The sequence below is a fragment of the Belonocnema kinseyi genome, chromosome 8 (genome assembly GCF_010883055.1).
Source record: "Belonocnema kinseyi isolate 2016_QV_RU_SX_M_011 chromosome 8, B_treatae_v1, whole genome shotgun sequence".
Lineage (NCBI taxonomy): Eukaryota > Metazoa > Arthropoda > Insecta > Hymenoptera > Cynipidae > Belonocnema > Belonocnema kinseyi.
The window spans coordinates 49743718-49758311 of NC_046664.1; the positions used below are offsets into that span (position 1 = coordinate 49743718).

General features: G+C 27.6%; 1 protein-coding gene across 1 annotated transcript in view; it reads left to right on the forward strand.

Moving 5' to 3' along the window:
* Window positions 1-13448: 13448 nt before the first annotated feature.
* The window catches only part of LOC117178490, an 8614-nt gene continuing 7468 nt past the window's right edge, over window positions 13449-14594 (forward strand). Inside the window, exon 1 of the mRNA XM_033369917.1 lies at window positions 13449-13556. Within this exon, the coding sequence (XP_033225808.1) occupies window positions 13541-13556 (16 nt within the window). The 5' untranslated portion in view covers window positions 13449-13540. The remainder of the gene's footprint in view (window positions 13557-14594) is intronic.

The following is a 14594-nucleotide window of genomic DNA, read 5'->3' on the forward strand; positions in this document are numbered from 1 at the left end:
ATACTGTAATTCAAGCCCCTCATAAACTACAATCATAAAGTAAAGCTGAACCATTTTTTTTTAATTTGACATTAAAGAACGTTCTCAAAGCACCTACGGCCTTGACGATTACATTCTCATTGCCATAATCGTGCTTCGAGCTCTACTGTTAGATTATATAGGCTCTAATTTTTAAAAATGTGGGCTTATCGAGAAATTCGGCTAAAATAGTTTTAAAATATATTTGGTAACTAGTGAAAATTTTTGGATCTATGAAAAAAATAATTTTTTCTATTTTTGAAGATTTTCAAATTTTTGAAAAGTATATAAATTTTCTAATTTTCATCAAAATTAAAAATTTTATTTGGATAATTTGCAAGTCTTTTACCTATCTATAAGAAACTTTGAAAAAAATGTATAAAATTTCAACAACAAAAATTTCAACATTTTGAAAATGCACTCAATTTTTTAATTTCGATTCGAAATATCTGATTAACGAATTTAGTATTTATTTTTGGGACCTTCAGAAGTGTATCAAATGTGGACTCGATTGGACAAATTCTTCAAAACCTAGCGTGGCTACAACATTCAGGTAACAATAAATACAGACATACAGACAGACGTACCGACAGACACCGACAAAATTGTATGATTTTTGGATTCTGTGTGCGCTAAAACGTAAAGATCCGTTAAAAAGCAGAGATCGAAAATTTGGACGATTACATTACACTAACGTTTTTAATTTTTAGCGAAATTAAAAATGTCATTTGGATAATTTGCAAGTATTTTTGTTAAATATCAGAGACATTGACAACATTTTCTGAAACTTGAAAAAACTGGTCTAAAATGTTGAAAAAGCTCTTATTTTTTAAATTGTGTGCTAATCGAAAAATTCAGCTAGAATAGTTTGAAATGTATTTTGTATCTGGTAAAAATTTCGAATGAATATTTTGGATCTATAAAAAAAAATTTTTCTATTTTTTGAAAATTTTCAAATTTTCAAAACTACAATAACTTTTCTAATTTTCATCAAAATAAAAAATTTTATTTAGATAATTTGTAATTCTTTTACCCATCTATTGGAAACTTTGACAACAATTTACAAAATTTAAAAAAAAAATTGAAATTTTGAAAATGCTCTCAATTTTTAAATTTTTTTTCGAAATATATGATTAACGAACTTATACTTTATTTTGGGAAGCTTCAGAAGTGTATCAAATGCTGACTTGATTGGACAAATCCTTCAGACACCTATGAAATCTTATGGTTTTCGGATTCTGTGAGTGCCGAAACGTAAAGATTCGTTAAAAACCAAAGCTTGAAAATTTGGACCTTTACATTGCATTCTCAGGAATGAGAATGTAAAAATTAGGTAAAATAAATTTTGTAAGCCAGACTGTCAAATATTCACTCTTTATTAGATACAAAAGTACTAGAGGCTATTGGACTAATACCTTGATCTTAGAAACAAACAAAATTTGGTACCGAAAATGTACGTAGGAATCTACCGCTTCGCCGATCTGACGGCTAAACATCCAGTGGCTACACTTCCCGAGCCTAAACTTCGCAGGGCCTAAATATTCGGCGCCTAAACTCCCCGACCCTAAAAGTCCAGTGCCTAAACTTCGGAGCGCCTAAATGTTCGGCGCCTGAGAGTCTCGTCGCCTAAATTACGCTCAAACTTTGGAGCGCCCGAAACTTTGTAGGGCCTAAATGTTCGGCGCCTCAGAGTCTCAGCACCCACACTTCCCGAGCCTAAAAGTCCAGCGCCTAAACTTCGGAGCGCCTAAGCTTCGTAGGGCCTAAATATTTGGCGCCTTAGGGTTTCGGCGCCTAAACTTCCCGAGCGTAAAAGTCTAGCGCCAAAACATCATGGATCCCAAATAAATATCACTCGTAATGCATTAATCGTACATAGAATTATGTTCATCTGAAATAACGATGAGTCTTTCATTTTTATCCCGGATAAGTATTCGAAAATTATTTCTCTTCATTGAGACAGCTGTTACGAAGCAACTACTTCCCACGCGAATTTGGGGATATCCTGTTCCCGAACAAAACTGCAATTTGTTAAATATTTCGTTTTTGAAAAATACAGTTTAATTAAAAATGTCATTCATACAGTATTTCTTTCTGTTATTTTTTATAGTTGATATGTAATTTTTTATTACTTTCTCATTATTATTTATGTTGATTGGACGATAGTGCTCAAAAATGGTCTGCACTGTCTAGAAAGTGACGTGCGATTAAAATCCGTTTCCCATGCGATTGCTTCGTAATTCGAAAATCCAAAAACTAAAGTTGCACATGCGTGTTTGAAAAATTTAATTTCTTCGACGTGTTTTATTATATCTTCTGTATAATTTTCGCCTTCCAAAATCAGCGTTTTTCACTATAAATTTATTTTATATTTCTATTTTCGTTATAAATATTTATTATTATTATATTATTAGAAAATAAATTAACACAGTGTAACTAAAGAATTTATTTGCATAAGTAAAAATATCACTTAAATGAGGCTGTCTATTAATCTGAATTGTATTCGCACAAAAAATAGTAGAGTTTTTTAAAACACTTTAAATTGTTTAATTGCATCTCGTACGGATACAAATTCTAAATTTACATTTTTTTCTTAACACCCCTATTATCTTGTCCTTGTTATTATGATACATTTTGTTATTTCGTTTGCTTGTAATTTTATTGATTTTATAAATTTTTCGAACAACTAATAATTTTGTTAATGTGTCAAATTAAAAAAATGGTTTCAATAACTTTAATAGTTTTAGAATTTGTTAATAGTTGATATTTCAACGATGAAAGATTATAATTTTAAATAAGTGACCTTTAAATTGAATTTAAAAAAAAATTAAATTTCTACCAAGACAGAGGAATTTTTAATTAAAAAAAGCGGGCTTTCAACTAAAGTTGCGTTTTCAATATAAAAAAGGTTTTCCAATTAACAAAGACAATTAAACTAATTAAAAATTGAAAATTTTGAAGGCAAAGAGACAATAGGTGTACAAAATATTTGAATCTTCTACTAAATTATTGAATTTTCAACCACAATTTTTAAAACAATTAGTTGAATTTTAAAACAAGGAGGTTCATTTTCGACTTAAAAAGACGAACTTCCAGCTAAAAAGGCGAATTCTCAACATCATGCATCAATATATAAACTTTTTATCATAAAACATCAATATTCAACCAAAAACCTAATTTTCAAATAAGAGGATTAATTTTATGCCAAAAAGTCGAGTTTTCAATCAAATAATTTCATTATGAACCAAACAGTTAAATTTTTACCTCATAAAACTAATATTTTCAACCCAAGACTGTTCATTTTCTACAAAAAGAGATAAACTTTTAACGACTTTTTAACGAAACTGTGAAATTACCAACAAAGTAATTAAATTTTGAATAAAATAATACCATTTTTAACCAAAAAAGATGAGTTTTTAACGAAAAATGGAATAGTTGATTTGTCAAGCAAAAAATATTGTTATTTTTAATAACAAAATAGTGAAACTCAATAAAATTAAATTTTTAAGTCTTAAAGATAAACTTTTCTTCAAGGAGATTTATTTTTATTTAAAAAAAATGTTTGTTATTGATGTTTATACTTATGATCCGAAAATATGAATTTTCAACTAGAATGATCAATTTTCCTACAAAAAAAATAAATTTTTAAAGTATAATTCAACTTTATCTAAGTAGTTGATTTATCAACCAACGAAGGTTAATTGACAACGAAACCGATAATAGATTATTATTATTATTATTATTATTATTATTATTATTATTATTATTACACCATTAAGTAACACTGCTCCGACCCAGGTTGCTGATCAATCTCTCTAGCAGTCACCCCAAGCGAAGAACCTCACGAAGTCGTTATGTAAGGTTCCCCACTTTGGTCCATTAATAGCCAAGGTCTTTGTTTCAGGCGTCATTCACTCTACTGACACTCTTTTTATTAGATGATAATTAAATACTGAAAAAATTGCAATTTCAGTAAGCAATTTCAGTAAATGTTGAATTTTTAACTCAGAATATTAATTTTCGACCAAAAATATCAATTTAAACGATTTTACGAATTTTTAACTAGAAAAGATCAGTTTTCAATTAAAAATATAAATTTTAACCACAAATAGAATAGTGAAATTCCTGGTGAAAAGAATTTGATTACTTCTCGAACAAAAAAAAGGCATTTTAAAAAATACAGTTCTATTTTTTACCAAGGAGATGAATTTTCAACTAAAATGACGAATCTTTAAAAAACGGAATTTTTCACAAAAGAGTTGCATATCTTAACCCAGAAGATCAATTTTGAACGAAGACTTATTTTCTAAGAATGTAATTGTTTAATTTTCCACCAAGTACATGAATCTTCAAACAAAAACATGAATTTTTAACAAAGTAGTTGAATTTTCAGCCAAGTAGCGGGAATTTGTTACTAAATTAAAATTAAATTTTTTTACAATATCAACAAATTTATAAAATTTGTAACTAATTACTAGAAATTTTAACTCCACGAGGGGTTTTTCGATTCAAAAAATTAATAGTGGATTTTTTAGGCAAAATAAGTAAATTCTCATAATGGACATTTTAGACAAAAACGAGGAAAAGCGTAAGTTTCTTGAAAACAGGGCAAGACAAGAACAATTCTTAACAAAAATAAAATTTCTTATCAGGAAACATACTAAATGTTATCTAAGTTCGTAACGTTACTGCCCCTATCCTCTCCCGTTACCAATTGTAATTTTTGGCGTGCCTCCTCCCTCCACCCTCAAATTGGTAACGTAGCTTATGGGTGGCTCCTTGAACTGTTTCCCTGGAGACTTTGAAACTCAAAAAACATTTTTTTAAAATTGTTATTAATTATCTTCTGATCCTCGAAGTGATTTCGACTTTAGTAACTTCCAGGGTTTCGTTTATTGAAGAAATTTTGAATCCAGAAAAAACTTCTCCTTTTAAAAATTTGGAGAAACTGTAATCAATATTTTTGGAAAGTTTCACATCAAAATATAGGATAGTTTAGGAGTAGTGGTAATTTTAATTGATGTCAGCGCTGAAGCCCCGTTCTTTTGCCAGTGAGTTTTTGCTTACAATACGTTATATAATAGATTTCTTAGTGAATAACAATTTGACGAAAATGATTAAAATTAATTAATTAAATTTAGTTAATGCTTTGAGTTGGTAACTTACTTTCTTGAAACTGCTATTCTCTAAGAAATTTGATCAATATCGTATTAAAAGTAAAAACTCACTGGAGAGATCTTGGCGCGGCTGTTAGCCCCAGAGTCCTGTATAAAAGACTCCAGCGCTGACATTAGCTAAACTCATAACTACTCATGAAATATTAAATATTTTAATCTGAAACCTTTCAACAAAACTTAATCATAATTTTCTCCAAACTTTTGTCGGGAGAAGTCTTTGTTTGCTCAAAATTTCCTCGATAAAAAAAGGTTGGAAGTTATACAAAAGTGCGATTCATGCCGAGCATCAGAAAATGTTATTAACGTTTATCCAAAAGTACATTTGGAATTCCTGTTACTCTATGAATTTAAGGACACCCAGTAAATTTGTTACAAGTTACATACAAAATTCCAAACCCTGATGAACAGAATACGAGTTGAAATTAAAAACGGATTAAAATCGATTTTTTCAAAAAAATTAATTTTTTTGGCTTTAATTTGAAAACTAAAAAAGGTAAAATTTTTTGTTCAGAGGAAAAAAGATATGTGCACTCATTGCATTCGACCTCTCCTTTGTTGCTGTACCCCCCCCCCCCCCCCCCCCCCCCCCCCCTCCACATCCGATAGAATTTACGTGATTGATGAATAGCCCATTTAAATAAAATAATTGAATGTTCAAATAAAATAAAACTTATATCAGATTTGCATGTGGGCCTCGCCAATAACACATTTTTGAAAAGAAGAGGATGTCATTCAATTCCAGTAAAGCTCCGAATTTTAAAATGGAATGATTTGGGGAACTACTGTTTTGACTTTTACCAACCTCTGGTATTTTCTTGTTCGCATTTGGCTTGGGATTTGGAAAAAAAAGAAGAAGTGTCATTTCAAGTAAACCTATTGCGATCCCGAGTAAAATCACTTGAACTGCTTCCCAGTGGACACAAAATTTAGCGACGTCTTTACGACATCGTTACGACATCTTTACCACAACTTTGCGACATCCTATGTCATTGTCGTTTCGTTGTCTTGCGATATCCTAAAGACATCGTCAGATCATACGACTTATTTACGATATCGTAAAGACACTTTAACGACAAGGACATAGGATGTCGTAAAGTTGTCCTAAAGATGTCGTAACGATGTTGTAAAGACGTCGCTAAAATTTGTGCTAAAATTTGGGTTGTTTCCAAAATATTTTTAGAGGGCTTGCTATGAGGGAAATGCGAAAAGGCACGGGAAGTTTGGATCCTTCCATCTTCGTTGTAATTCGTATATTGAATAAATATAATTTTCTCGAAAATATCTGAAGAGGTTAACTTTTTAATAAAGCAATCTCTAATCACTGTCTTGTTATCGAATCGCTTCGAACTATATGGTTTTTTCTCCTTGTTATTTTTTATTAACTGGATAACATACAGCGATTTTTGTTGCTTCGCGCAATTTTTAAAATCAAATCAAGACAACACTTTTGTTATGTCATTATATTTATTATCTCAAATAATACAAAAGATATGCAAGGGCAACGTTTTTGATATTTTGGTACAAATTGATATCTTAACTTCAATATTATTATACGATATTTTTATTTAATAAATAAACAATATAATCACTGCATTTCTGTTAAAAAATACATATTTGATACAGAAAACTCTAGCATACTGTAATAAAAAATAGCGTAATTATTATAAGATTATTTTCGAAACAATCGACTTTTTGAATTTCTTATGTATTTAAATGTTTATTTATTAAATTCTTATTCATATTATATAAATATTACATTTTTAATACTTGTTCTTAATGCGAAATTCCCTCTTCTCTTAAGCGCTACACTTCAAAATGGAATTTTTACTCCTGATCATTCTTAACAGTTTAATTTTCAAAGGTTAAATTTTAAATTGTTGAAAATTCAATTCTTCCATTTTCAATTTTCTTCTATTTTGAATTGTGGAAACCTTATTTGAATTATAATGATTTTTCGTCAAAAAATTATATTTCTGCTGTGAACTTAACTTAAAATTAACTTTAAAAAATTAACAAATTAAAATTAACTTAACTTAAAATAAACTTCAATTAAATTTAAATTAAAATTAATTTTAAAAAATTAACATAAAATAAAATTGTCATTGTTTAGAATTGGGAATTTTCTTTCAAATCTAATGATTGTTGTTTTTAATAACCAATATTATGTGAACATTGATCATATAACTGGCAACTGTTCAAAATGTGTAAATTTTTTTTTAAATGACATCTTCTAGTTTAAGAAATCAACCTAACCAAAACTTATTAAAAAGTTGTGAATATTCTTTGAAATATAATTTAAAAAAAATACGAATTTTCGACGAAAGACGTTATCATACTGCAAAATTGTTAAAGGATTCTAAAAATTTTTTTAATTGAAATGAGTTTTGTTTGAAAGTACAAATTTTCGATGCAGAGCCAAATCAAACTTGTTCAAAAATTATGAACCATTGTGAATTTTGTTTAAAAATGTAAAGTTTTCTAGAAAAAAATACAGTAATAAAACCAAAACTGAAAAACGTAAATAGTTGAAGAATTTGACATCTTTGAAATCTAATAATTTATTAATAGATGTATCCAAAATTTCACAAATCGAATAATATTAAATTAAAATTATATTGATTAGAAAATTTCAAATCTAAAACCTTTAAAATGTAAGATTTTCTAATTTATCAATGGCAAATGTGAATGCTTGAAATATCTAAGAAATATTTAGCGGTAAAGATTTAAAAAATTTAACTACTGAAATTACAACAATAATTGACTGTGGAATAAAAGCTAAACGATTTTTACATTTAAAGCTTTTATTTTGATAGTTTTAAATAGTAATTTTTTTATTTTGTGCAATTAAATAATAGAAAATTCAAAGATATTCTAAAATAAAACCGTTTCAAACTAGAAGACCTGCAATTAGTAATAAATTATAGTGATTTAATTTTAAGTGTTTTGATTTTCCCTCTTATATATTTCAAATTTGGAAGAGTTCTACTTTTAATGATTTAGTTTGTAGTTTATAAACTGGATTTTTTGTCTCTAAAGTTTTATTTTTTTATTTTAATTATAAACAAACAAGTGTTTTATAAATTTTTATCATAAATTTAGGCCGATGACAAAAAGTCTTACAAATTTTTCTACTCTCGCAGTTTCAAATTCTATGAAAATTAAAAATATTAGACTGTGGATTTTCAAAATGTTCCCGATTTTTTTCGAGTTGCAGAAAATGTTGACAAGCATTGAAATTAAGAATCGCTGCAAGTCTTTTAAATTTTATTTATTTAAACCTGAACTGCAAAGTGAAACTTTTTAAAAATTTTAAGCTTTGGAAATTAAGGCCTCAAAATTTTTGATTTTAGAAATTTGAACTCAAGTCGCTCAAGAATTTACAAGTATAAAATGAAAACTCTAAATACTTTCAATTGCAAACAATTATTTTAAACTAAATACCCTTAAACCGCAAAATTAAAAAATTTCAACTTTTATAAATCGGGATAGTTGAAAGATTTAGAGAAAAAAAGAAGAAAAGAAAATCTGAATCCGCACACTGTCATTGTCAGTTTTTCAAATTGAAGAATAATTCAATGGATTTGTTCAAAATTTCTTCATTTGTTCAAAATTGTTTCAAAATTTGAAGTTAGAAACTGAACACTTAATAAGATAGAATTTAAACGATCTTAATTTTAAATCGTTAAAAATTCGTTATTGTTGAATTTTTATTTTAGCTTAAAAATCCAACACTTTCACTTACAAATTAAAATTTTTGTAAATGAAACAGTTAAAATTGCAACGATAAAAGTTTATACTTAGCACTCTGAAATGAAAAAATTGAATGCTATTGAAAACAATTATGTTTTTAATTGTTTATTATTTAATATCTGTTTCATAATTGCGTATTTTAAATGAGCAGTTAAATATTGCGAAGTATTTGAAAATTGTTTTTTCATTTTTTATTAAAAAATTTCAAATTGAATCGGTTGAAAATTGAATGTATTAGACTAAAACAATATTTGAATAGAATGTGCAATTGAATAATAGCTTTTAACTCTGAAATGATACTGGGGGTCCTATGGACCCAAGACCATTTTGGAACGAATATAAAACTAAGATGCACGCGGAATTGGGCTCTGTCACTCCATCTAGCGTTAGTTGAAGGCTCAAGCTATATGTTAGAAACGAAGCAGCAGGTCAGTGTAGCGTTAGCTGATTTTGAGAGCGCTTCAAAAATAGGCTGGGGTCTAAAGTACCCGGTGTGTCAACAGTGTACATTTTTATGAAAAAAAAAGTGCAAATTTCGTTAAGTGTATTTGAAATAGATCGTGAATATCAAACGTAAGTAATATTGTCATAGTGAAAAAAAAAATTTATTTTCGAATTAAGGTTTTTTAAAAATAATAAATAGTGAAAGAAGTATGGCCTGTAATTTGCGAAGCCGCAGCTTCAGAGATCAGCTGCAAGAAGACGTTGATGAAGAAGCAATTGGTAGATAGTCTTCAGGCGAGGAAGATAATTTTGAAGACGATGGTTATCGTCAGACTGATTCTGGTTCTTTTTTTAAATAAAAAAATATGTAAAAATAATATTTAAAGAATTTTTTTCCATTAATAAAACTGTCTGAACAGGCAAATTCGATGTATCATTTTAGACCACGTTTTTCCCAAGTTTTTTCTTAAAATAAATACCTTTTTTAAAGTTCAGCTTATAAACTTGATATTTTTTAAAAAAAAGTACTATTTTATATATACAAACCCTAATTTTTAACCAAAAATATTGAAAATTTAAAAAGTTACATCTTTTTTGGTAAAAACCGCGTATTTTTTGATTCCTTGGTAAATTTAATTGTTTTTCGAAGTGTTAAAAACAAAATTCAACTTTATATACTAATTTATTCTTTAGAAGAGATGTTAAAGAATACCCAAAAAAAATTATAAACAAAAATATTAAAAGTTAAACTTTTTACAACAGTTTAAAAACACTGGGGTCCTAAAGACCCCAAGTGTCAGCTATGTTATTTTTTGGAGGTGTGTCAGGAAAGGGTTAATAATGAATCTATTAATTTGAAGTTATTTTAAAATCGAAAATAGTTCATAACATTTCTGTAACCCCCCCCCCCCCTTTTTGTCAAATGTCCACGTTTAGACACCTCCTGAACTCGAAAAAAAGGTTTTCGTGAATTTTCCTGCCTGTTTGTACATTGGGCTGTGTGTGTATGTTGTGTCTGTAGATCTTTAGGTTATCAGCACGATACTTTCGAAAGAATTGACTGACAGGTTGGATTGTTCTTTCACATACTTCTTTGAGTTTCAAAAATTGAAAGTCAAATTCCTTAGCCAGCCATTTTGGATGAAAATTCAAAAAGTTAGAGCATTTTCAAAATTTCTGAGCACCTTTTTTTAAAGATTTAAGACTTTTAAATAGGATTTTTCGTTTTACTCATAAAAACGGACAATTTATCCTTAAGACTTTTCTCGATAAAAAGAAAATTACCAGAGTTATATAATTTACAAAATAAAAAAAAGACGAAAAATGAAAATTTTAAGCCAAAATCGCACGATATTAGAAAAGTCAATCTTAGACTTAATTTGGATTTTAAACGCTACAATATTGTAATTACAGCTTTTTGAATATTCTTAAAAAATCGAAAATTCAAAATTTCTTTGCACAAAAGAATAATGGAAAATCAAAGCTTCAATTTCGCGGTCAAACTATGCAAGAAATTACAAAATATGTATGGAAAAAAATTGTGCGTTCAAAAGAGATCTACAAAGAGATCTACAACCCAAAATGATCTACAAATTAATCATAAATTTTAAATAGGACGAGTAGATTTTCTATTAATAGTGAAAAATAAGACCAAAAATAAAGAAATTAAATTTTTGGGAAGAGGACAGAAGAGACAAAAAAAGGAATAGCAAAAATTTATTTAATCAAAAAAGATCTACACATTTTTTATAAACTTTTGTTGTAAGAAAGCATTAGAAATATAAAATATAACTTTTTGGAAAAAGAACGCAAGTTACCACCTTACGCTAGGATGCTTATTTTTAGTTTGAATCGTAAAAAATAACATTGAAAATAAACGAATTAAATTTTTGTAATAGCAAAATAAGTTGAAATGAAATGTTTAAAGACATAATTGTTTTTTCTTCTAGAATTTGCACTTTTCATAATTTTGAAAACAAGGCATTGAAAGTGACTTGATTTAATACTAATGCATATTACGAATTGTAATAACAATGAAGTAAAATTAAGTAAAAATAAAGTTATAATAATTAATTGTTAATAATAATTAATAATATTAACTTATATTTACAGACATGATTAAAATTCAAATATACGAATATGAAGATCTAAAATGGAAAAATTTTAATGTTAAATATCTTTATATTACGAATTGAAAACTGAATCCAAAAATAAGTTTAATGCATATTATCGGTTTTTCTTGCCTCCAAAAATTGTTTAGAAATAGAACTTTCTTACGCTCAAGGTTTCTAAAAGAAAACTGTTAAATTTTTTATGACCATAAGATTAATAAACATTTAAATTTTGAATTGCTCACGTTTGGAGATTGCATATACTTAACAGCATGAATTCTAATTCAAGTCATTTTTAAGGCTGATAGTTTGTAATTGCTACAATTTTGAATAGTTTTTATGGTTGTAAATATTGTTTTAATTTGAAGTCCTAAAAGTGCTACATATTAACATTAAAAATCTTCTAATTAATAATGTGTGATTAAATATTAAAAAATATAAATAAAATACGCACCTAGCGTGCAGAGGTTCTGAGCAAGTTTGTAGATGTAATTTAGATAAAAATATTTTTACATGAAATTTTATTGTAACTTGTATCATTTATCCAAAAAGTTAATATTTTACTTTGAATTTATTTCTATAAAAAGAGCTTGCTACAAGGTTGCAGCGCTTTTTTGCTCGAAACGACTTTGGCTTTTTATTTTTTTATCATCTGTGTCGTTTTTTTTCTTCAAAAATTGAATTTTTTATTTTATTCTTATATTTGAAGATTTAAAAAAATGTATTCGGCCTTTTTTAAAATCATAAATAACTCATTTGTAGGTCCTTTTTGGGTAACCAACTTTTATCAATTAATTTGCTTCGTACCTTGCATTTTTTTTCCAAAAAATTTATTTGGTCATTTTCAATTTTATTTTTCTCGATTAAAACAGAAACTACGCATCCTATCAAAAAATTATAAAGAACAATCTTGCATAGTTTTACCGCAAAATGGAATTTAGAATTGTTCATGTGGAATCTTTATTTAGTTGCCGCAAGAGCTATTTATAAGAAAATAGCTGGGGGAAAATGACGAAATTATCATGATTTGAAACCTCGACCAAGATAACGCTGGATAAATAAAAATCTATTTTCCCGGAATCTTTGTTTAAGCTATCATAATTTTTCATACGATATTGTATTACGTCAAAAAATGTAAAATCCTTCGATTAGAATCTCTGGTATTCATATTCCAGTAACAATATTTAATGATTGAAAAAAACAGATAATAATTTCGACAAAGGCGTAAAAAGATCTGCGTCTCAAAGTTGAGCCCACATCCGACTCAAAATGAGAGTAAAGAGATATTTTATATAAAAAATGAAATATTTCAATTTTCCATTTAAAAACATTATAAACAATAAAAATTTAAATTGACTAGTTAAATTCCCAAGCATAACAACAATTATTACAACGGTGTTTAATTTTTAAACAAATAGTTGCATCTTTAACTGAAAAAGATAAATTTGAACCAAGAATATAATAGAAGACTTTTCAACTAAAAAGAATCAGTTTCCAACAAAAAATAGTTCCATTGAAAAAAATGATATTGAGGAAATTAATAAATTAGAAAAATTATATTTATTAAAAAAATGTTTGTACAAATACAAATTATATTAATTTATCTTAACATAAAAATTAATTTGCAACAAAGGAGTTCAAGTCTGAACTAAGTAGTGGAACTGTTTTACAAAAAGATTAATTTTAAAGAATGAATATTAATTCTTTACTGAAAATGTAACAGTTGAATTTTGAGTTAGAAAAATATATATACAGCAAAAATGAACAACAAATTTAAAAACAAGTACTGAAATTTGCATTAAAATTTTCTTAACAAAGGAGTTCAGCTTTTAAAGAAGTAGTTGAATTGTGCAAACAGAAAAGTTGAATTTAAAAATGAAAAATATAAATTTTTACCGAAAATATATAATCATAGACTTTTCAACCAACAGGAATTATCTGTTCCTGTTCACAGAATCTGACCCCATATTATGCACCCCCAAATGAAGTATTTAAGATAAAAAAATGACTGCTCCAGAAATTACCATCTAAAAGTATCAGATGACTGGACACCCAAGTAAGTATGAATCCTTACTAAAAAAGCTTCGGTTTGAAACAATCACTTTAATTTTCAAACCAAAAAGATAAATTTAGAAAAATACTGTTACATTTAGAACAAAAAAGAAATACTTTCTAATAAAAGAATCAAATTTTCAACCAAAAAATACAATTTAGAAGGAGAAAAAGATACATTTTTAAGCAAAAATACAACAATAGACTTTTCAACCAAAAATAGTTGGATTTTTAAGCATAGAGATTAAGTTTTCATCAGAAGAGAAAAGGTTGCAAATTAAATATTTAAGTTTTTATTTTAAAAAATTAATGTTTTACTAAAAAATCGAATTTTTAACAAAGTCGTTCAATTTTGCCTGAGAAGATAAAGTTCCAATTAAAATGGCAAATCTTTACAAAAATTTTACAAAAGTCTTCATTTCTCAACTATGTAGTTCAATATTTAACCAAAAATATTTATTTTTAACAATGTAAATTAATTTGATACAAAAAATGGAATACAGTGAAACTCTTCCTTCTATAGCCCGTCCGAGAATTGACGCCGCGCCGTGTGTATGTGTAACAGGTGCTGCGCGGGATGCGTGGGATCTGCGGCTGTCACTCAGGCGAGCAGTCAGGCGTGAACGAACATAAGCGGAGCATGCTATAATGAGTTAGTTGCCACCCACTGTCAGCTCCGAAATCGGTGTTATAGGAGAGTTTCACTCTAGTTGAATTTTATGTTAAACAAGTTAATTTGCAATCAAACCCAATAAAGTTGAAAAGAAATAATTTCATTTTAAAATTTAAAAAAAAGTGAATTTTTAACAACGGAATTCAACTGTCAACCAAGTAGTTGAATTGTCAACCAAATATTAGAATTCTTAACTAAAAAAGATATACGAGGGTAGTTCAATAAGTCCTTAGAATGAAGTATAAAAACCATTTTTTTTGGGTAAATTTTTTTTTTTATTTTTCAACATAATCTCCTTGGAGCTCTATACACTTGGTCAATCGCTTTTCAAGTTTTTTAATCCTTCAGAAAAGTGCGTTTTCGGAAGTT